The sequence below is a fragment of the Bufo gargarizans genome, chromosome 2, assembly GCF_014858855.1.
Source record: "Bufo gargarizans isolate SCDJY-AF-19 chromosome 2, ASM1485885v1, whole genome shotgun sequence".
Taxonomy (NCBI): Eukaryota; Metazoa; Chordata; class Amphibia; order Anura; family Bufonidae; genus Bufo; species Bufo gargarizans.
In genome coordinates this window covers 553,154,381-553,176,721 of record NC_058081.1, presented here as the reverse complement: position 1 = coordinate 553,176,721, position 22,341 = coordinate 553,154,381, and the positions used below count along the sequence as shown (strand labels likewise).

Sequence of the window (22,341 nt, the reverse complement as noted above, 5' to 3'; positions counted from 1 at the left end):
TTTTTCCCTCCCTCCCGCTCCTCTCTCTCTCTTTTGCAACCATCAAGGAATTTGCTGCGGGAGGGCGCCTCTTGTTCGCACTTGGAATGTCTGGGTGCAAATGGGGGGCACCCCGTAAAGTCCGAAAGTAAAAGAGGCGTCATAATAAAAAAGGGGGGCAGCTGTAAATAAACAGCATTAGCCCAGGTTGGAGCTCTCCACCCCCCTCAGCCATAACCAGGGCCAAAAAAAAAATCTAAAAAAATCTGTGCAGTCTGCAAGCCATGCATGCAGCAGGACGCACAGACATGACCACCCAGCCGTGCACGGATCCCAGGCGATGTCCTACCTTGCCTTTGCCGTCCTTTCGTAACTCCATCCTGTTCCAGCCCCCAGAGGATCTCCAAAGCCTGCGGTCGGATAATTTCTATCCATTAATTTACTTGTTGGATGTGAAGGGTTAGCTTCCTCGGCTAGCTCGCCCTCCTGGCTGGGGAATGGTCTCTGCTTCCTTTCTCTGGCTCTCTCTCTCCGGCTCCTGTGATCAACCAGCTACGAAAAAAACTAAAATATCAAAACTGGAGGTGGATTTGGGGTCCCCCTGTGGCAGGAGAGCTCCTAAGCCCCCTAGAAGGCTCCGCTGGCAAACCTTCCGTCTCTGGATTGTAAATGGATTTTGTTTTTTTTCTCATGGTGCAGCCATTTTTGCAGTCTCTCTATGTGTCTATTTCAGCTTCCCAGCATACATTTCAGTGAACTGTACAAAGGGGGAGGGGAGGAAGGCAGGAGGGAGAGAGAGAAAAAGGCAGGCAGACAGAGAGGCTAAGACTCCCCTCCTGCCACCACCACACAGAGCCAGGGGGAAGGAGGAGGAGGAGGAGGAAGGGGGCTGAGACAGTCTAAAATTACACTACATCTGAAGCTGCACATACATTCTCACCACTGGGAACAGAGACAGTAACGCACACTAGACACACAGAGGTGCCATCCCTGCCAGGGCAGTGCCATCTCCGCCTCATGGCGTGTAACAAATGTAAATCTGCCCCCTCTTCAGACACTAGATCGCACCCTATACAGCCCCAACTGTGGCGAATGATGCATTCATTGTCGCATTTTACGTATATACTCCATATTGGGTCTGAAAATGACAGCGCCAGTCCTTAAAGGGAACCTGTCACCGGGATTTTGGGTATAGAGCTGAGGACATGGGTTGCTAGATGGCCGCTAGCGCATCTGCAATACCCAGTCCCCATAGCTCTGTGTGCTTTTATTGTGTCAAAAAAAACTATTTAATACATATGCAAATTAACCTGAGATGAGTCCTGTACATGAGATGAGTCAGGGACAGGACTCATCTCAGGTTAATTTGCATATGTATCAAATGGGGTTTTTGACACAATAAAAGCACACAGAGCTATGGGGACTGGATATTGCGGATGTGCTAGCGGCCATCTAGCAACCCATGTCCTCAGCTCTATGCACAAAATCCCGGTGACAGGTTCCCTTTAAATCATAGAAGAAGTTTCTGATCATCCCAGTAATATACACAGGATAACCCTCATTATTTTTAGATTGTTATAGTATTTGGAGGGTCGCCTGCTCAGGACCCCCTCAGCGTGTTCCCCACAGATACATTGAATTCTATATGTATTCAGACATCCGGTTTTTTCTTTTGTTAGTTTTTTTTTCTCCAGTGGACTATTGGTGGTCAGACAGAACGCGCCTATTCTATTTAATAGGTCCGTGAAAACCACAGAAGTGCCAGCCGTGTTTTATTGATCTGCTGCAGAGAAAATTGTTAAAAATTGTGTAAATGAAAATGTATGTTTTTCGCAGATAAAAATAAATAAATAATGAATTTGGACCATTTCGAAGGCAAACAGAGTTTTTGTGTCCTCACCATTGATATGTGAATAAGGAGTAAAAGAGTGTTCTGGTTATAGAAAGTTATCCCCTATCTCATCAGATCGTTGGTGGTACTACCCCCTCACAAGAACGAGAGCCTTGTACTCTATGGAGCCCCCCCTGCAACGGACGGAGCTGCTGGTCTGAAAAGCGTGCCAGCGCGCCATTCTTTACTATGGGAGCGACGGAGATAGACTAGCGCTGGGCTCAGATATCTCCGCCGCTCCCATAGAAATGGCGTGTTTGTGCGCCTTTCCAACCAGCCACTCCATCTATTTCAGTGGGCTCCATGGGTATGGGGCCCTCATTCTCATGATCATTGGGGGTTCTGTAGTAGGACATGTTTTATGATTTGTTGGTCAGACGGATCCACAGAAATGCACGTGTGTGCATAGCCCCATAGAGATGAATAAGTGCTCTATCTGCAGATGAAGAATACAGTTGTGTGCATGAGAATGAACCCCGCCATATACTGTATATGGCCACTTTCACAGGGTTTGATCATTAATTTCCATCAGTGATTGTGAGCTAAAGTGAGGGTAGGTTCACAGCTTGTTTAAAGAGGACCTGTCACCACTCCTGACATGTCTGTTTTAATAGCTCCATGCATTCCCCATGACTGGCTATACTCTGGAGGGGCATGGCTAAGCAACTACCTGGTTTTCACTAGAGCCTCAGATGGTAAGGATAGACTTGAGCCATTAGGGTGGTTACAAGGGTCTACTCCAGAGCAATCCTCGAGTCAGTGGCAGCTGGTCCATGCAAACCAGGAGATACCTAATAAGGTACCAGAAGTACACGCATCGTCAGGCAGGCGGGGTCGTTACCAGGAGCAACAGTGCAGTGCCGAAGGATGAGGCAGAGGCGTAGTCAGACAGGCAATCCAGGTCGGCAACAGGAGAGACAAGGCAAGAAGGGATCACACAAGAACAGAGTCCAGGAACAAAGTATGTCTCAGGGCCCAGCAAACTCAAGGACCTTGACACTGAGGCATCTGGGAAGAGGGCTGAGACACTTAAATACCTGCAGGAGAGACCAGGTTGGTCAGCGAGATCAGCTAAACTAACCCACACAGAGAGTAATGCGCTCCGCCCTTAGAGCAGTAAAACCAGCCGACCTCATGCTGTGTCCAGGGCTGAGTGGAAGCTGTGGAGCGGAATCCTCAAAAGCAATACCACCTACAGAAACTGAGCCCAAGACCGCAGCGGTGAAATGGGAAGCACTGACCACCGTAACCGCAGCAATAAGCAGGCAATTGGATAGCAGTCTATCCAATCAGTGCTACCAATGTCAGACTGTGCAGGTACACCCCAAACAGGTTACCTCCCCTCTGTACCCTTACTGAAGGCTTATAGCAATTCATTCATAACTTCTAGTAGAAGTAATAAAGGAATAGCACACTATAGAGCCGTAAGAATAGATGCTCCAGAATTATTAAATGGGCAACTGATGGTCCCAACCCCATTTATAAGGCAAGAAATCCCACTTATTAAACCTGACAGGGCACACCTGTGAAGTGAAAACCATTTCAGATGACTACCTCTTGAAGCTCATCAAGAGAATTCCAAGAGTGTGCAAAGCAGTAATCAAAGCAAAAGGTGGCTACTTTGAAGAACCTAGACTATGACATATTTTCAGTTGTTTCACACTATATTTGTTATGTATATAATTCCACATGTGTTAATTCATAGTTTTGATGCCTTCAGTGTGAATCTACAATTTTCATAGTCATGAAAATAAAGAAAACTCTTTGAATGAGAAGGTGTGTCCAAACTTTTGGTCTGTACTGTATATGCCATATGTGCACTGTGAACATAACCTCAAATGTCATATCACATCTGATCTGATATACAGCTGTCTAGCAGGCTCCAACTCCCATGGTTTCAGCAACCCACCCTGCATTGATCAGTAGATGGGCTCTTTAAAGAGGTCCATAAATAAAAACTTTGCCCTTGAATAAGAAGACATTTTAATCCATATTAATATTTTTAGAACCACAAATTGGCATTGCCCCAGAGACTGTTACCCAACTTTTCCAGACTCCTGAACATGAGCTCTAGGAGTCTGGGAAAGCTAGATGAGAAGATGATTTCCAATGTAGACCTTATTAGCTCCCCCAGAAACACATCTGAATAGAATTTTTGCCCAATTTGGTAGACGAGGACAACATAGGATTTTGTACTGTATTTACTTTGTAGGATTGTCCCATCTAGGAAATTGTTGCATATCCACTGGACATGCTGGAAAAGTCTGCTTGGTGAGGGTCTGGCCATTTGCACTTGGGTCATGAGAACAGGTGTATAAGGACTGTCCATGTTTCCATGGGAGAGGATACAGAAACAGCCGAGTGAGCGACCACCAGGGTTGCCAACCGTCCAAAAATTTCTGGACAGTCCATAAAAATAGGCAACTTTTTTCCTGTGTCCATGAAAAAAAATAGATGTGTCCATGATTTTTTGAGGCTGGTGGTTCTTGCCTATGCTGTTTTGGTGGTAATTATCATCATTTTCCAGCTCGCAGTAAATGCTGGTAATGAGTTCTTATCAGAGCTATAGACATGGATTACTTAATCCCTCTATCATTTATTATGGTTTTCCAAATTGTCCGTAAAAATATTGTCTGTCTGTGATTTTGGGATAAGTTATCCAGAAAAAAGAAAAATTCTGGTTGGCAACCCTGGTGACCACACATCTCCAGCAGGTACCTAGGACCCTTGTTCTCAGGATTGGTGGGAACCCCATCTAATGGACATCCACAATCAATCTCCTATGATATATTTATTTCCCATTTCAGCAAGGTATTCTACAGCACTGTACAGGAGCTGTCATCTGTCCATCATAGACCAGCCAAGTGCAGCTCTCATGGATGTACGGTGCACACTGCTGTGATAAGTACTATTAGGCCTCCTGCACACGTTGCCGTATTGCGGACCACATTTGCAGATCCGCAATACACGGGCGCTGTTCCGTGGGCATTCTGCATCACGGATGAGGACCCATTCACTTCAATGGGTCCGCAAATCCGGAGATGCTGTACGGAAGCAAGGAACCCTACGGAGTGTTTCCGTGGGTTTTCATGCTGTACTTCCGTTACGCCAAAAAATAGAACATGTCCTATCCCTTTGAAGAACGGGTGGATCGCGGACCCTTTAAAGTGAATGGGTCTGCGGCTGCCCCACGGTCGGTGTTCGTGTATTGCGGGCCGCAGCACGGCCATAGGGCGCACACGTTTGTGTGCAGGAGGCCTTATTGTGTGGCATTGACAAGAATATGTAGCAGCGATCAGGTGAATGTCTGGAGTGCTGTCTGTGAGTTAAAAAATGCATGAAAAATATTCTGTGATGGCCCAATATACCATTGTGCACCTGACATAATAAAATACCTGCTAGCTCTGTATCCGAATTTTCAATGTGATGTGATGTGTACAATAGAAGGAGCTTAAGGGGTTGTCCAAATTAATAAAAAAAAAAAAAGGGACGTTATTAGAATTATAATAAAAAATAAAGTTAAATCACCATCCTGAACCCCGTCTGTTCTGCTGCTCTTCTCCTCCCCGCCGGACTTTGTTTTCCTGACTGCAGCAGTGACATGCCCATATACCATCGCTTATCACTCCAGTCAGTGCGGTCTTCCGCTTTATACCGCTGAGGTCAGTGATTGGCTGCAGTGGTCACATACACTATATGGACACATTATTGCTGCCAAAACATTACATCGGCTGCAGTAGTGGAGAGGATAGGAGAGGTGGTATTAGAACAGAGGGGGCTCAGGACAGTGAGTATACTTTTTTGTTATTTTAAGTCCTTGCACATTATGTTTTTGTTGTCCAATAAAAATATCCCGAAAAATGTATACATACAGTAGGCTTTTATAGCAAAAACGGATGAATACGTTTGATGTAGTTGGCGGCCCTCTCCATTTGTTTTACTGGATAGGAAAGCTCAGATGTCTGCGCTCAGATGTCTGCGCTACTTCAACCAGTTAAAAAAACGGATGTGTTGCTTTCCATTGCAATCCAATAATTGAAAGTAAAAGGAGGATCCATTAAACAGATTGCATACAATATTATCCATTTTTCCATCTGTTAAACTGATCCATTCAAAAGGATTGTCTGAGATTATGATATTGATAACCTATCCTTCGGATAGGTTATCATTATCAAATCATTGGGGGTCTGACTCCTGGCATCCCCACCAGTAATGTCACATTCATTGGTCACATGGCCTAGGTGCAGCATAGTCTCACTCAAGTGAATTGGGCTGCACTGCAATACCAAGCACAACCACTATTCAATGGATGACGTTGTGGTTGGTGAGCTGCAAGGAGGCCACGGTGCTCACTGGAGCGTCCCAACCTCCTTAAACAGCTGATCTGCAAGGGTGCTGGGAGTCAGACCCAACCATCAGATACTGATGACCTTCCAGTAGGTCATCAGTATCAAACGCTGGAACAACCAATTAAAAAATAAATAAAATACTGCCTCCCCCTGACACATCCCTTGTCCAAAAAAATTCCAAAAATTCAACCAATCACAGATCACACAATCCAGACCACCTTTTTTTTCTCTATTTTCTGGCAGTTTGTGATGCAGCTTTTGAGCCAAAGTCAGGAGTTGGTTGGAAGGGAATGGGAAATCTAAAGGAAGGGCTTATACTTCTCCTTCCTGCTAGATCCACTTCTGGCTTTGGGTAAAAAAACATACTGTACATCAAAAACTGCCACAAAAAAACTTTGAGTGACACCACCCCAATAGCGTCGCTGCCTAAAAAAAATGAAATTCCCCACGACAAACCGTTTAAATGGGTATTCCTGTATCAGCCATTAATAGCATATCCAAGCATATCCCATATGAATAATGCCAAACATGTCCAAATGGATAATCCAACATGCTGAATCCTTCTTTCTCTCAATGTCATCAGTGGGCGGATTTTGCCATTTTTGCTCTTGTGTGTATGGGCACCCTTATAATGCAGGGCTATAAACATAAAGCAGCATTCACTTTGCGTTTCAGCCCTCCACAAAGCTTTCTGTTAGGGTATATGTCTGAATACCCAAAAATGGTATTCAAACGTATACTGAGAAGGGTACACTGACTTTAACGGGTCATACAGAGTGCAAAGTATTCATCTTTGGACTCTTTTCAACCTGTTTTCAGTCCCTTCCTGGTTAGTTCGCCTGGCAGAATAGCCCCGTCTACCACACTATTCAGCCTGGCGAAGATGCCAGAAAGGAACGGAAAAGAAGTCAAATGGAGGACATAGATAATTCCACTTGTTATATCGGCTGCCTGTGCCGGAGTTGCCTGACTGTGTTCCCCCGCAAGCCTCTCTCTTCTGTACGTAGGGGGTACACATGCACTCCCTTTGGCTTTTGAAGGTCCAGTGTGCACACACCCTAAGGCCGTATTCACATGCCAGTCTTTTGGTCAGTGATTTCCACTAGTAATTGAGAGCCAAAACCAAGTGCGGGTCTAAAACACAGAACAAATATAAATCTTCCCATTAAAGCTTATCTCAGTGTAGGCTCCACTTCTGGTTTTGGCTCACAATCACTGATAGAAATCACTGATCAAACACTGACTGTGTGAATAAGGCCTAATTCACACCATTCAATGGCTGTCACTTTTGGATACCTGAGCAATAGCTTACTAGTTTCTGCAAAGGTGTTCTGTATTCTTTTGTCTGCCCGCGTACCAACTTCTGCTCGTTTCCTAGATATTTCCTGACCTGACACGTGCCTGAACTCCATATTGACCCGTCGCTGCCTGCTGCCCTGGCTTCAGCCTGTCCCTGGCTATGTTTTTGCCTGATCCCTCGGTGCTCTGCACCAGTGTGTCTGACCCCCATGGGTCAGCTGTCAATCCAGGAGGTAGTGGCCTTGTGGTTCCCCTGCAGCAAAGTCCAGATTCCTCTACAGGTGTTAAAGGATGAAAACCAGGGGACTGCCAGGATAACATCCTTAGGGTTAGCCCAAATTGAAATATGTTGGTTGACAGACTGGTTCTGAACCCAACCCTAACAACTTTGAACTCAGTTTGACCGATTAAAGTAAATGTACCTGTCTCGGTATATTTTTTTGGCTATTCAGATGAATGGAAACCCTGCTAAAATGCAAAGTGAATGCAGCCTTGCACAATCTTTACAAGAGATAAAGGACCAGATGCGCTAGTGGGGATACTGTATGTATACCTTTTTCTGGGTTATATACAGTATATGAGTTACAAGTAGAGATGAGCGAATATCAGGTTATGAAATTCGTTCACACTTCATTTACTGGTAAAAGGTGAATTGCGTTATGGATTCCATTACCACGGACCATAACGCAATTCTATGACGAAATGCATAACGGAATGCTTTTAGAGGCATTCCGTTATTCATTCCGTCATCATAATTTTAGTCTATTGCCTGCATAACGGATCCGTCCTGTTTCAGTTATGCAGGAGAGGACTCCCCTGGATAACGGAAACGGGACGGATCCGTTTTGCAGCCCATAGACTTCTATTATGATGGAATTAATAACTGAAAGCCTCTAAAGGCATTCCGTTATGCATTTCGTCATAGAATTGCGTTATGGTCCGTGGTAATGGAATCAATAATGCAATTCACCTTTTACCAACCAGTAAATGAAGCGTGAACGAATTTCAAAATATGAAATTCGCTCATCTCTAGTTGCAAGTATAGATAATGGAATACGTAAGTAGAATAATGAATAAAATAAGTAAAAACAAACTTGCACGTACTATATCATAAAATAGTATAAGATGGGTGCAGATGATTCTGTGATTATGGATCATGTTACTCGCTTCACTCAAGGGGGCGGTAAACAGGATAAGCTCAAGCCACCTGATACCTTTCCCCCTCGCGCCAAGATTGCCTTTCAGATCACCACTCCCCGGTCCCAGGATGGAAAAGGAACCTCAGTAAGGAAGGTAAAGTTCTTTATTCGTTCTCAACGCTTTTCAGGGTTCTATCATAACCCCTTAATCAGGAGCAATAAAAAATCAGCAGCCTAAATTCACATGGGTCAGTACTCACTATAAACATCCTGGTGTCAGTATCAAGGGGCGAGCTGCTTGCTGTTAAGCTCAGCTCTTTACTGCATACATGACCACAGCTCTCACTAGACTGCCCTACATCCTCCTAGAGAGGAAGGGTGGTGCCAGGCCGTTCTAGCAACAGTAACTAAGAACTTCTCACTGTCTCCATATACAGTCCGTGTTGCATTCATATTTTTTTCAGATGCATTGACTTCAATGGGTCACAGAACAGACATACGGATGCGGAAAGCACATGGATGTCTTCTGCAAAAGTTAGAACATGTCCTATACTCGGTCACAAATTCTGTCCACGGACCCACGGTCCCACTAACACGGGCAAAATCTGCATTTTGGGGATGCACAATTTGCAGACCACAAAATACATATGGTCGTGTGCATGAGCCCTTTGGGACAAACAGTGCACAGACCACATTGACATTAACCTCTGCAGTAGGACACTGCATATACTAATATTTAATACTTTTCTTCCTGTTCTTATGTGTTGACAAAACCACAGTAATGTTACCGTTACATTACCAAACCATCCACTTGGAGCTCCAATTTTCGGATATAGAGTTCCAAATCTTTTGCATTCCTTCGTAAAAGCCATAAGCTGCCCATTCACATTAATTAATGTTGGCCGTACACACCAATTCTTTTGGGACTGGCCAATTATCCATTGTGTATTGGGGCCTCCCAATGCTCCCCTGATGGCACACACTAGGAGAGAGAAGGTTCGTGTAGGCCAGACGACAATCTAACATGTATGGGGAACCCCAGATTTCTCCCCAACAGATAATATCAGGGGACAGAAGGAACAGGTACATTTTTTTTTTTTTTTTTTTTTTTACACCTGATCCTTTTGTTCTAGTGAGTCGGAGGAGATAGCTGTCGGATGAGCAAGCATTCGGCCAACAGCTATTGAGAGTGTATGGACACCTTTACTGCTTAGGCTCCGTTTACATCTCCGGTGAGAGAAGAGAGCAGCCTGCCAGTGTTCACCAGATCTGGCATTGCCGGATTCAACAGATTACCGTTGGATCCCTATTGACTATATTGGGATCTGGCTCTGATCTGGACACTTTCTGCCATGTATGCTGGGTTTAGGACGGACAAATAGCGCAGCATTTTTTGTCCAGCCGACAGTCAGCATTTATGCCGGATCAGGCTGCCGGAAAATCTCTAATGGAGATGTGAACGTAGCCTTACTCTTGTCTTCTCATTAAGAACACATGCACACTTGGCCAATGAAGGGACAGCTGTCTGCCAGCGTTAGTATATCTATTTGCTGTATATGCAGTTCTCCTAAGTACAAGCATGAAGTCAGCAAAGGTGGGCAATCAGCTGGTATCGCCAAGGGAAGCTGTGGCCAACCAGACATTTCCTGCTGCAGGGGAAAATGTTGCCGTAGCAAAAGCTAACCTTTGTCAGAGGCTCTCTAATCTGTCTTATAGAGAGGGGCCCCAAACTATGGCCTCCAACATTTACTTTACATATTCGCGGGGGCGGATTGGCCATAGACCCTTCAGGGAATTTTCCCGGTAGGCCGATGCTCAGGGGGCCGCCTGAGCCCTCCTTAAGTCCGGCCAGTGGAAGTTTTTGGTTATGTATTTTGTGCTGCCGGCAGTTTTTTGTGATGGACTGTGGTATTTGGCTCTGTTGGGATTGTATAAAGCGCCACAATTTAGTGTTGCTGGCCCTGTCTTCCATCAATTTGAACTCTACAAAAAGGGGACACTTTTAGTATTTTTCCCAGGGCCACTTTAAGTTCCCATTCCGCCCCTGTACATATTACATCTGAGATTCCAAGGAGACTAGCAGGATGTCTGACAGAATAATGCTACTGTGCAGCATCTGGACTGTGCACCTGCCGAACATTATTTGGTGGAACAACCATAGCACACATAGATAGTCCATTCTGTGCTAAAGATGGAGGTGGGGGAGGAGAACTGCGGACTGTGCTGCAATATACGCTTTATTTCTCATCTAGTTATTCAAATGTATGGCTATTCATAATAAATAGTTTGAAAATGGCCCAGTGAGAGGACTGAAACGTTGCATCTGTTCATATGAGTGAATAAAGGTTGTTATACTTTTTCATCATCTAGGAGCGCTGCGGAATTCTTTATTTTATATTCAACGTATCACACATTGAGATCTGGGAACGCTGGTACCCCTTATTCACCATTTTTTTCACTGGTTTTGTGCTGCTTGTACTGTATTTAACTTGTATCTATAATATATCTACTGTAAGGGCTCATTCAGACGGCCGTATGCTGTCCGCAAAAATGCGGATCCGTTTTTTTGCGGATTAGATGCTGTCCCATTCACTTCTATGGGGCACTTTTCTTCCATTGCACGGCTCAGCAAAAATATGAAACATGTCCTATACTCAAAATACTGAAAATGTACTGAAAATCAGGACATGGTGGCCCCATTAAAGTCTATGGATCAGCAAAAAAAACTGAATGCAATCTGTTTTTTTGCAGACGTGCTGAACTGTCCACAAAAAAATGGATCCGCATTTTTGCAGACAGCATACGGCCGTCTGAATGAGCCCTTACTATGATCTATCCATCTATCACCTATTAATCAATTATCCATCAATTATCTATCATCACCTATCAATCAATTATCTATCATCTATCCGTCCATCAATTATCTATCTATCTATTTATCTATATGTCTGTCTATCTATTTATTTATCTATCTATTTATCAATCCATCCCTATATTTCTATTATTTATTTGTCTAATATCGTATTCATTTTCTATGTCTGTCTATCTGTCTATCATTGCCTATGAATCAATTATCTATCTATCTATCTATCTATCTAAGGTATCATGTATCCACACCTGCAGTCTATATACAGTAAAGCACACACATATTATTGTAGGTGAGCAGATAAACAATAAGGATTATAATAGCCCTAGAGGGAAGAACCTGAATGGAAACCATTGGGAGCACTACGGTCCCTGTTGTGTCTAGGTGAGGGGAAGACCGTGTTATCTCGATGTCTGCTCCTGTCTGTAAGGTTAACGGAATGAAATCACATCATTATTAATGTCTACGTATGGATTGCTCCAGATAGCCCACACATACGCAGCTAACATTTATGCCACAGAATTATTAAGTATTCATTAAACACAGTGGGAAAAACGCATCCATACAATTACAGCACTTATGATTGTCTATTTTCTTCACTTAATGGATATGATTTTAAAGTTTAAGTGTAAAAAGGGATTTATGGAATTTCTATGAAAAGCCAAGGGGATGCTAATATCAATACAACAGTATGTAGGAATTTAATGGAAAGAGATTGATTTCCGCTGCACAGATGTTTAGTGCAAAGTAACCTGTATCATTTCGTTGCAATGACGATTGGACTTATCTTTACTTTACTTGGTTTACATAGCACTGACATAGTCCTCAGTGCTTTACGGACCTTTTCATCGCTTGCTGTCCCCAGTGGAGCTCACAGTCTAAAGGCTGTATTATACCTCATTCCCACCTCAGTATTTTGGTCAGTGATTTCCATCAGTGATTCTGAGCCAAAACCAGTATTGGAGCCTCCACAGACATAAGGTATAAGGCCCCTTTCACACGAGCGAGTTTTCCGCACGGGTGCAATGCGTGACATGAACGCATTGCACCCATTGCACCCGCGCGGCATTGCACCCGCACACGCATTAGTTCTGCGTTGCATGAAAACAGCAGCATGTTCTATACTCTGCATTTTTCGCAACGCAGGCCCCATAGAAGTGAATAAGTCTGCGTGAAAAACACATTGCATCCGGGCGCACTGCGTTGTAAAGGGTTTAAAGGACAGGAAGTTCAGTTTCTCAAGTGTGTGGCCCCAGGCAGTGCATGGGAGAGGAGATTAGCACACTTTCTGCCCCTGTGGAGCGATTTTTTTCAAGATGCGGAAGGCACCAAAAGCCATTGATGTCGAGAGGATGATTACTCTTGTGGAGGAGAGGCCCTGTCTTTGGGACACCAGGTCGGGGGAGTATCACAACCAATACAAAAAGGACGCCACAGGGCTAGAAATAGCCAAGGATCTTTTTTTCGCCAATATGGGATAAAAGTCAAGGCCACAGTCGCCAGAGGTTGGGTAAGTGGCCAATCTATACATGTTTGATCCTATCTGTCCTCCCTAGCATAGCACATGGCATAAGCTGTCCTCCCTAGCATAGCACATGGCATAAGCTGTCCTCCCTAGCATAGCACATGGCATACGTTGTCCTCCCTAGCATAGCACATGGCATAAGCTGTCCTCCCTAGCATACCACATGGCATACGTTGTCCTCCCTAGCATAGCACATGGCATAAGCTGTCCTCCCTAGCATAGCAAATGGCATAAGCTGTCCTGCCTAGCATAGCACATGGCATAAACTGTGCTCCCTAGCATAGCACATGGCATAAACTATGCTCCCTAGCATAGCACATGGCATACGTTGTCCTCTGTAAGATTGCATTGTTTGGTAAATGTTTGCTTATTGTATTTTTATTTAAAGTGGACGAAGTCAAGAATCGCTGGTGGAGCTCCCGGGACCAGTTCAGCAAAGAAATACAGCAGCAAGGCCGCAGTGGGTCCGGCGCAACTAAGAAAAGGCTGTATCTTTTCCGGGACCGACTTATGTTCCTTTGTCCATTAATAGAGTCCATAATTTCATTATAAGCAATGACGACTATATGTTTATCAATGAACACTGTATGTTGACTATGAGGGTAATGTAATTTGTACCAATATGTAAATTCAAAATGTCATAGTTGACAATAGCAACCAATCCGATTCCTGCTTGTATTTGCATAAAAGTAGTTGAAAAACATTACAAGTGGAATAGGATTATTTGTATAGGCCAGCTATACCACTTCTAATTTCCCTAATGTAGTTACATGAGCACATATGTAGCTTCTTTAAACAGGACCTGTCCTCTTTCCTGACATGGCTTTTTTAATAGCTCCATGCATTCCCCATGTAATAACAATTCAGGAGCATACATTTAATAGTGCTTTCATCTTATGACTCTATGTAGTGGCGTTCCTTTATTATTCCTGATAGAAGTTATAATTGATTTGCTATTAGCCTTCAGTAAGGGTGCAGAGGGGTGATAACAAGTTTGGGGTGTGTACCTGCACACACTCATTCTATCCAATCAGTGCTGTCATGTTTAGGTATGCAGGTACCCCCTCCCCCCCCCCCCCCCCAACTTTTTACCACCCCTCTGTACCCTTAATTGAAGGCTAATAGCAATTCAGTTATAACTTCTAGCAGGAATAATAAAGGTACTCCACTACATCTAAGAATCGATGCTCCTGAATTGTTATTACATGGGGAATACATGAAGTAATTAAAGAAGACATGTCAGGAGTAGTGAAAGGTCCTCTTTAATGTAGTACAATGTGCTAAATGTATTTTGATGATGATTGTAATATGTGACTTGACTATTTTTATTCATACAGTGTGTTAACATATTAATTTCCTTTTTTTTTTTATTGTGAAGAACGGAGGACAACCTTGAGGAGGAAGCTGACGAGTCCGCTCCTCAGCACTCAAGTACATGTGAGGAGGAGACACCCTCTGGGCCACCTACAGAGAGCGCTGTGAGACCCTCCACCTCAGCAACCGCGCAACCCACTGCCTCGGCAGCCGATTCCCCCTCCTTTGCCCGTAGCCAGCTGGGCAAGAAGGCCCCCCATGCCTCCTGCCGAGACTCTAGTCAATAGCCAGGTCTTGGACTACTTGGCTAGAGCCCGGCAGGAGGACCACTTCGACCATTTTGCCCGAAGTCTAGCGCATCATTTGAGCAGTGTGCCGCCAAAACGATTGCTGAGAACTAAAGCGGCTCTCGGCATCGTTCGGGATGCTGCCACTCCTCCAAATGATCCGTCAGACATTTTTGTAGCCCTGGAAAATTGGCTCAGCCATGGGCACATGTCTGGCCCCCGCCAAATTCCCCAGGTTCCACATGGACCGCCACAATATCATAGTAGTAGGGAATATCATGGGCCACAAAGTCGCCCATATGGGCAACCATATGGCGAGACTTTATAGGGCCAGCCTGGCCCTTTCCTGCTCACAAGCTGGCCTCTCTCAGCATTCTGTCTCCCCTTTCCAAACGTCCTACCATGGGCCGCAGTTTCAGGGTCCACCAGTTTCCCCAAGCCGTTTTTTTAATTTGTAAATTTTCCTTTATATATTTTATTTATGTTATTTGTGTAAAAAAAAAATCCTATGAGCACTCTATACAGAGTTTTATTTTCATCCATTTTATTATTTATTGTCTTTATTATACACATTAAATAATTATATTTATGTAGTACAAACGCATAGAACACATTGATAATTGTACTCGTTTACTAGTAATTAATATAACCTAAATACATGTAACTATAAAAACATGATTTATAAATCATTTACACACATAAATATAAATTTAGTTACAAACAATATAAGCCAATTAAAATACTTTATTCAACATTTTGGTTTTTATAATACATATCTTTCAAAAAAAATGTAACAATTTAATGTCCATTAGTCCATTATGCACACGATAGTATAGACAATACACATGGAGTTTAGTGACATGACACATGTCATGATAGTTGTTAGTAATTTATAATGATGCCAACTGCTACTTTATTAATTATGATGGTGATACTGGCATACATTTAATAGTGCTTACATTTAAGCTTTATAGTAATGAGGTATTTGAATATATTTCACATACTGTGTTTAAAAAGAAATTTGTCCTGCAAAATAAAAAACAATAACCCAACACACAAACCAGCCCAGCTTCTCTTCTGTCTTCTTCTTTAATGATCTGTGAGGAAAAGTACCTGTGCTGACGTCACTGCGCTCATCACATGGTCCATCACATGATCAATCACCATGGTGATGGATCATGTGATGGACCATGTGATGAGCAAAGTGACGTCACCACAGGTCCATTTTCTCGAAGAAGAAAGAAGAGAAGCCGGGCTGCGCGAACAAGTGGATTAAGGTGAGTTTATTTTTTAACCCCTCCATCCCTATTTTACTAAGCATTCTGTATGAAGAATGCTATTATTTTCCCTTATAACCATGTTATAAGGGAAAATAATAAAATCTACAGAACACCTAACCCAAAACCGAACTTCTGTGAAGAAGTCCGGGTTCGGGTCTGGGTACCAAACTTTCCAATTTTTCTCACGCGCATGCAAAACGCATTAAAATGCTTTGCACTGGTGGGGAAAAATCGTGCATGTCTCTGCAACTCACCCGCATCTTTTCATGCAACGCACCCGCAACGACCGTTTGAAACCAGCCTAAGTGTTCCTTCCTGGCAGTCATTTGCTCATTAGTGTAGGAGAACACTGCTATTACATGCAGCAATATCCTCCACAGTAGTGATCCCTAATGCCATCGCTCGTCCTCACACTGAATCAATGTTTGCCATCAGCAGATCGTCATTGGACAACACGATCTGTTGCTGGCAAACACTGATTTTTAATCCTGTTGAAAGATTGGTATTGCCCAAAGTACGAGCATTCGCTTGTTCATCGGGTAATTGTCGGCAGTATTACACTGCCACATCATCGCTAAGGAATGTTCATAGTTAGCAATGATCTGGCAGACTATCTGCCAGTCTCATATAGGCTTCAGTTCCTTATCAGTTTGTCTTTGGAGTGTGGGAGGAAACCAGAGTAACCAGAGCAAACCTACACAAACACGGGGAGAACATACAAACTCCATGCAGATGTTGTTATTGGTTGGATTCAAACCTAGGACCCCAGTGCTAACCACTGCGCCACCATGATGCCCATTACTACAGAAACATAGCAACAATATAAGTGTGACACATTCATGGATGTCCATAAACTGGAACCTCAAGAATGAGAAGATACTATCCCTATTTTCAATTTAGAGTTGACTGACCTTGTGCAGTTCTCCTCTGTGGCAATGAATGGGAGTTTGGATGCATATCCATGTACATTGTTCTATTATGGATCCTTGGTGTACACATCTGTAGTAAACCATACAGGTTCCATGCACACAGAAACGCCATGTATATGGACTGTGTGAGAGCAACTAGTGTTCTTAGTCATAGGTCTTCCATTCATTGCCATGGAGTAACTAGCTGGTCACTGTAGTCAGGGACCAGAACAATCTCATTCTCAACTACTCTCCGACATCTTTTGGTGCTATTTTTTTAAGAAATGCTTAAAAAACAATTCCAGAATATATTTCACTTCTCTAATTATTAGCAGCTTCATACTGCAATTCCATTAAGAGACTCCCTCAGCTGAGGATGACCACAGTGTTCCATTTACATCCCGGGCAGCTACTGATGCTCTATATCTAAGGATCTCACAAAGCAGCTCCCCATGTCTCAGTTTCCTGGACCTCTGTTGTAGTGATACATGGGTAAGTAAAAGGGAAGCAACTGGGAATGTCCCACCGCTGTCCAAATTGCAACTTGGCCCTGCCATGCTCGCTCATTCATTTGGATGCCATGTAGTACTGACTTCCTAGAGTTTCAGAAGCTAGACATGCGTGGATGCGTTGATTACCAGGCAGCTTCCATCGAAGTGATTATGTTGATCAACGTCAAATGTTTGAGGGCCCCAGTAAGGCTTTTAGATTTTTTTTCTTATTTGCTTACTGCTTAGGTTAAACTCTGTGCTCCTGAATAAAATTGTATATCACCCACCCACTGCATGGCCCTCGTGCTACTGGGGGCCAAATTATAGTGCATAGTGAGGGCTTCATCTGAAAGGAAATGTCCCAGAGAACAACAGTTATAGGTTATAGCACAATCATGTAAACTTTTTGTAGACTACATTGGACATCCAAAAATTGTCCATAATATTATGGTATAGGTGGAAATTTATCAAGACTGGCATTCCATAAACTAGTCTTGACCTAGTTTGTGCTGCAGTGAGATGTGGCTAATTTAAAGTACAAGCCTTTTAATAAATCAGGTACATCTCTGGCTCTTCATGCACCAGAAAGTCAAATCTAGATGTGAGCCAGTTACTGGTGTAAATTATAGTAAACTTATCAGGCGTGGGAGTCCATGTCATCTCCGGCTAACTTTTTGGAAAAGTGTCAAGCATTGCATAAAACATCAAGTGGTTGGAAATATTTGAAAGCAAAAATGTGCAACTTTTTAATGCCACTTTTCTGTTGCACAGGGGTTGGCGTACTCTTCACATAGATTCCTTTCTTTATGGCAATTAGGGTCATGTATTTTTTGGAATAATTGCTGACTAGCTAATTACAGACTGAGAGGGCAGTATGTAAAATAGCTATAGCTGTTGGATATATTGTATAGGCTGTTCTAACACTTCTAGGCAGGGGCGGACTTTACCGCCATGCAAATTAAGCAAATGCTTGGGGCCCCAGAGATCAGGGGGCCCCCTGCTGGACAACAAAAATTCAGGGGTGGACATACCTCCTGTGCCACAGATTGAACAGTGGGGGAAGAGGCCCTTCCCAGGTGTAGATTAGGCTGCACTGCTAAGCTGAAGTGGGGCTTAGCGGGTCAATAGGGATAAGCTTAGCAGTGTGATGGGGCAGTGCTCAGTGGTGGGATGGAGTCTCCCAGACATAACTTTGCTTGGGGCCCAAAAATTCCAAAATGTTTAGGAAATCCCAGTCACAATAGTGTAACCTTCTCAGATGCAGACATTAGAGGCCCCTGTGCAAATATTTGGGCCGCTTGCTGTTTAACAGCTAATTTATTTAGCAGGCTCATTCTAGAGCTCCTTACGCATTTCTGTGACTTTCAAGTGAATCCTTTTTGAATGGATCAGAATCCATCAGTTAGGCAAGAAAATATTTTGTATTTTGGTATGAGCCCGCTCAAAGGGCCCCTGTGCAGATGTACAGGCTGCACCAATGGTATGTGTCCCCTGTTGCTACTGCAGTGACAAAGAAGCTGAGTCTGTAAATGCGATGTGCAGCAGACCCTGACTGAAAATGTACAACTACTGCAATTCCACGTGTGACCTGCTGATGTCACTGTAGGGACCAACCGCCCAGTGCTTGCTTTTAGACAGCAGACAGTAAGTACAATTTTTGTGTCTGACAAACTGTAGCAGTAGAAGCAAATCCATCAGCGTAATAAGACATATTGACACAAGGCAGTATTTTTTTTCATCCATCATGTGCATCATTTTTTTTTTAGAACAAACAGCCCCTAGATCTGGGCATCCTTTACCAGAAATGTAATGCTCCAGAAATGGGGAGGGGGGACGGGGGGGGGGGGGGGGTTGCATTAGTCAGAAGAACATGAGGATGTCAATATAAATTAATCTTTCCATTTAACACAGCGGGAAAGTTTCAGCTGAATATTCTCCTATACCGTCAATATATTTCTCTCTGGCCGCTTGCTGTGCAGAGAACGATATCAGCCACACTATTGACTATATATTACAGCTGATCATTTCACTAGATGAGTCCACTGGGCTTTAAACAACACATTCTCTGAAAATCCATATATTAACGATGACAGACAATAGTACCACAATCCTCACAAAGATGTCTGAACAAATCAATGAGAGCGAAGGTCATTGCTGCAAAAATTAATACGGAGAACTGTGGTGAAAGAGCTTACTTATCTCCAGGAATGATTTTTGCCCTCTTTGAATGTGCTAATATAAACCCTCATTCGTAGTACCTGTCTGAATATAACATTGAGGACAGATGGGGTTTAGGGCTCATGTGCGGACCCTGTACAGAGGTACACAATGCCTATAGGTCCATATAACGGACCAGTAAGCACGTTGCATGCTGTTATATACCTCTGTAAGTGTTGAATTATGCTACCTTTGTAATACGGAATGCTGTGCAAGAGGCTATATATTTTTTTCACACGGAATTCATGAAAATAAATCTTTTGTGTATACATGTATAACATTGTAGGGACAGCCTATGGGAGCTGCATTACTGATCAATGCCAACAGTTATATGCATGAGCCCTCAGCCCAGTTTCAGAAAAGTATCATAATTATCGTTGCAAACCCCATCCTGGTCCCATCTATTGATCAGAACTGATATGATGCTGTTTTAGGTTATTAACCCCATACTGGGGCCAGTATTGTCTGTATTACACTCATCTAAAACCAGTATTCATGTAACCAGACACATAAGAAATAAGACAGCCAAACCCACTGATTTCAGAGGGACAGGGTGACTCTAGCCTAAACGAATGGCAGTTTATTGGACATTCTGGATTTCAGCAAGCCTAATCCTTTATCCTTTTCTGTATTATTATGGAGATTTGCCTTTCAGGACTCCAGGTTGGTGTCAGATTATGTGGACAACCTACATTGATCATCTTAGAAAGACTCAGCTATCTCAGAAACAGAAAAGGAAGAACGTATCTGTCACCAACTCAGACTGGTAAATAAAATGATGATGTGGTTGTTGTTGTAATGCTACAGACAGCAGAATACAAATATCCCATTGTAAGGGGGTCAGACTTTATGAGTGTTGTTTGGCCCATGGTCTTCATTCCACTTATAAAAATGGTGCAGGACTGATAATGGATGTGACACAACTGGTGTAGACCCAATGTGCCACTGAGTGGATTTGGCATGGGGCTATTCTTGAGGGTGTTGTGAAGGTGGGTCACTGGTATTCCCCCCCTGTATGGTGAACTGGATTTCTATGCAGGCTTCACCAGACTGCCAGTTCTAGAAGTAGTCTCTGTTTAGAGGCTGCTGATCCAGGAGGGTCAAGAGATACCCTATGTGTGGCACCAAGGAGACAGGCAAAAGCATGGTCGGGGGGCAAGACAAGGTTAGGACAGGGAGAGTTATTGCAATACGGTAAAGAGGCAATAGGTCAGGGAAAACAGCATAGGATCAATACAGTGATCAAGCAGGGGTATGGTAAACATGATATGGTAAACAGACAGAGGTTAGGCATGGGGTTCCGAACAAAAGAACAGTGGACCTTTGCAGGACTAGACAAGCTAGGAACCTTTGCTCAGGCACCTTTCCATAGGCCAATGCACCCTATATACCCCAGCAGGGAGAGCTACCATTGTTTGGGGTAGATTAACCGGTGTGCACAGGCCACTTAAGAGCTGTGAACAGTGCTCACTTACCTAGGGGAGCAGCATGAGAAAGCAGACAGGGAAGGTCATGAATGGCAAGCAGGGTGGAACAGCAGGAAGAGAGAGTACTCCAGTAGCTGTGCCCACCAAAAGAAAGGAGAGGTCTGCGGATGCGGCCTGCTAGCATCACAGAACCCCCTGCCCCCTTTTGTTTGGTCGAGACCATTGATTCAACTTTTAAAGAAGAGTTGGTACTTCGTTCTCAGCAGGGTTCCAAGATCTCTCCTTAGAACCAAATAGACGCCTATCCACCAGAGAGAAAGTTTCACTTCCAACCTTCTTGACATCAAGGATGCTCTTTGCCTCAAATTTATGTTTAGGACCAACTGAAACGGGAGCAGAGACTGAAGACCTGCAGTAGTGGCTGAGGAACCAGGTGAGTATTTACTTTTTAAATATTATGAAGAGGATACATGTGGGCATAACTGTTATGAAGGGAGAACATGTGGGCATAGCTATTTTGTAGGAGCACATCTGTGCATAGCTACTATATATGGGGCACATCTGGGAATAGCTACTATGAAGGAGCACATGTGGGCATAACTGTTATGAAGGAGGCATATCTGGACATAACTATTATGAAGGGGGCAAAGCTACTATGAAGTGGCACATATGGGCATAACAGCTATGAAGGGGGCACGTGTAGGCATAGCTGCTATGAAGGGGCACACCTGGGCATAACGAATATAAAGGGGGACACATCTGGGCATAGCTACTGTGAAGGGGCACATCTGGGCATAGGTACTGCAAGCATTTCTACTGTGAAGGGGCACAATTTGGGAATGACTACTGTGAAGGGGGCACATATGGGCATAACTACTGTGAAAAGGCACAATTTGGGCATGACTACTGTGAAGGGGCAAATGTGGTCATAAGTACTGTGAGAGGCACATATGGGCATTAATACTGTGAAGGGACACAATTTGGGAATGACTACTGTGAAGGGGCAAATGTCAGCATAAGTACTATGAGAGGCACATGTCGGCATTACTGCTGTGAAGGGGCACATGTGAGCATTACTACTGTTAAGGGGCAACATTTAGGCATGACTACTGTGAAGGGGCAAATGTGGACATAAGTGCTGTGAGAGGCACATGTGGGCACTACTACTGTGAAGGGGGGCAGATATCTGGCATAACTACTGTGAAAGGGGCACAATGTGGGCATGATTATTGTGGAGGGGGCACAATGTGGGCATTACTACTGTAAAGGGGGCACAGTGTGGCCATTACCACTGTGTGGTCGCACAAAGGGTAATAATTACTATGTGGGGACATAAAGGGGACTGGATATGTATAGTTATGTTTAAGTT

At 43.7% G+C, this 22,341-nt stretch overlaps 1 protein-coding gene across 1 annotated transcript in view; it reads right to left on the bottom strand.

Moving 5' to 3' along the window:
- The window catches only part of PRR12 (proline rich 12), a 115,604-nt gene extending 114,835 nt beyond the window's left edge, over positions 1 to 769 (bottom strand). Inside the window, exon 1 of the mRNA XM_044281590.1 lies at positions 329 to 769. Coding sequence (XP_044137525.1) covers positions 329 to 414 — 86 coding nt within the window. The 5' untranslated portion in view covers positions 415 to 769. The remainder of the gene's footprint in view (positions 1 to 328) is intronic.
- Between the last annotated feature and the right edge of the window lie 21,572 nt (positions 770 to 22,341).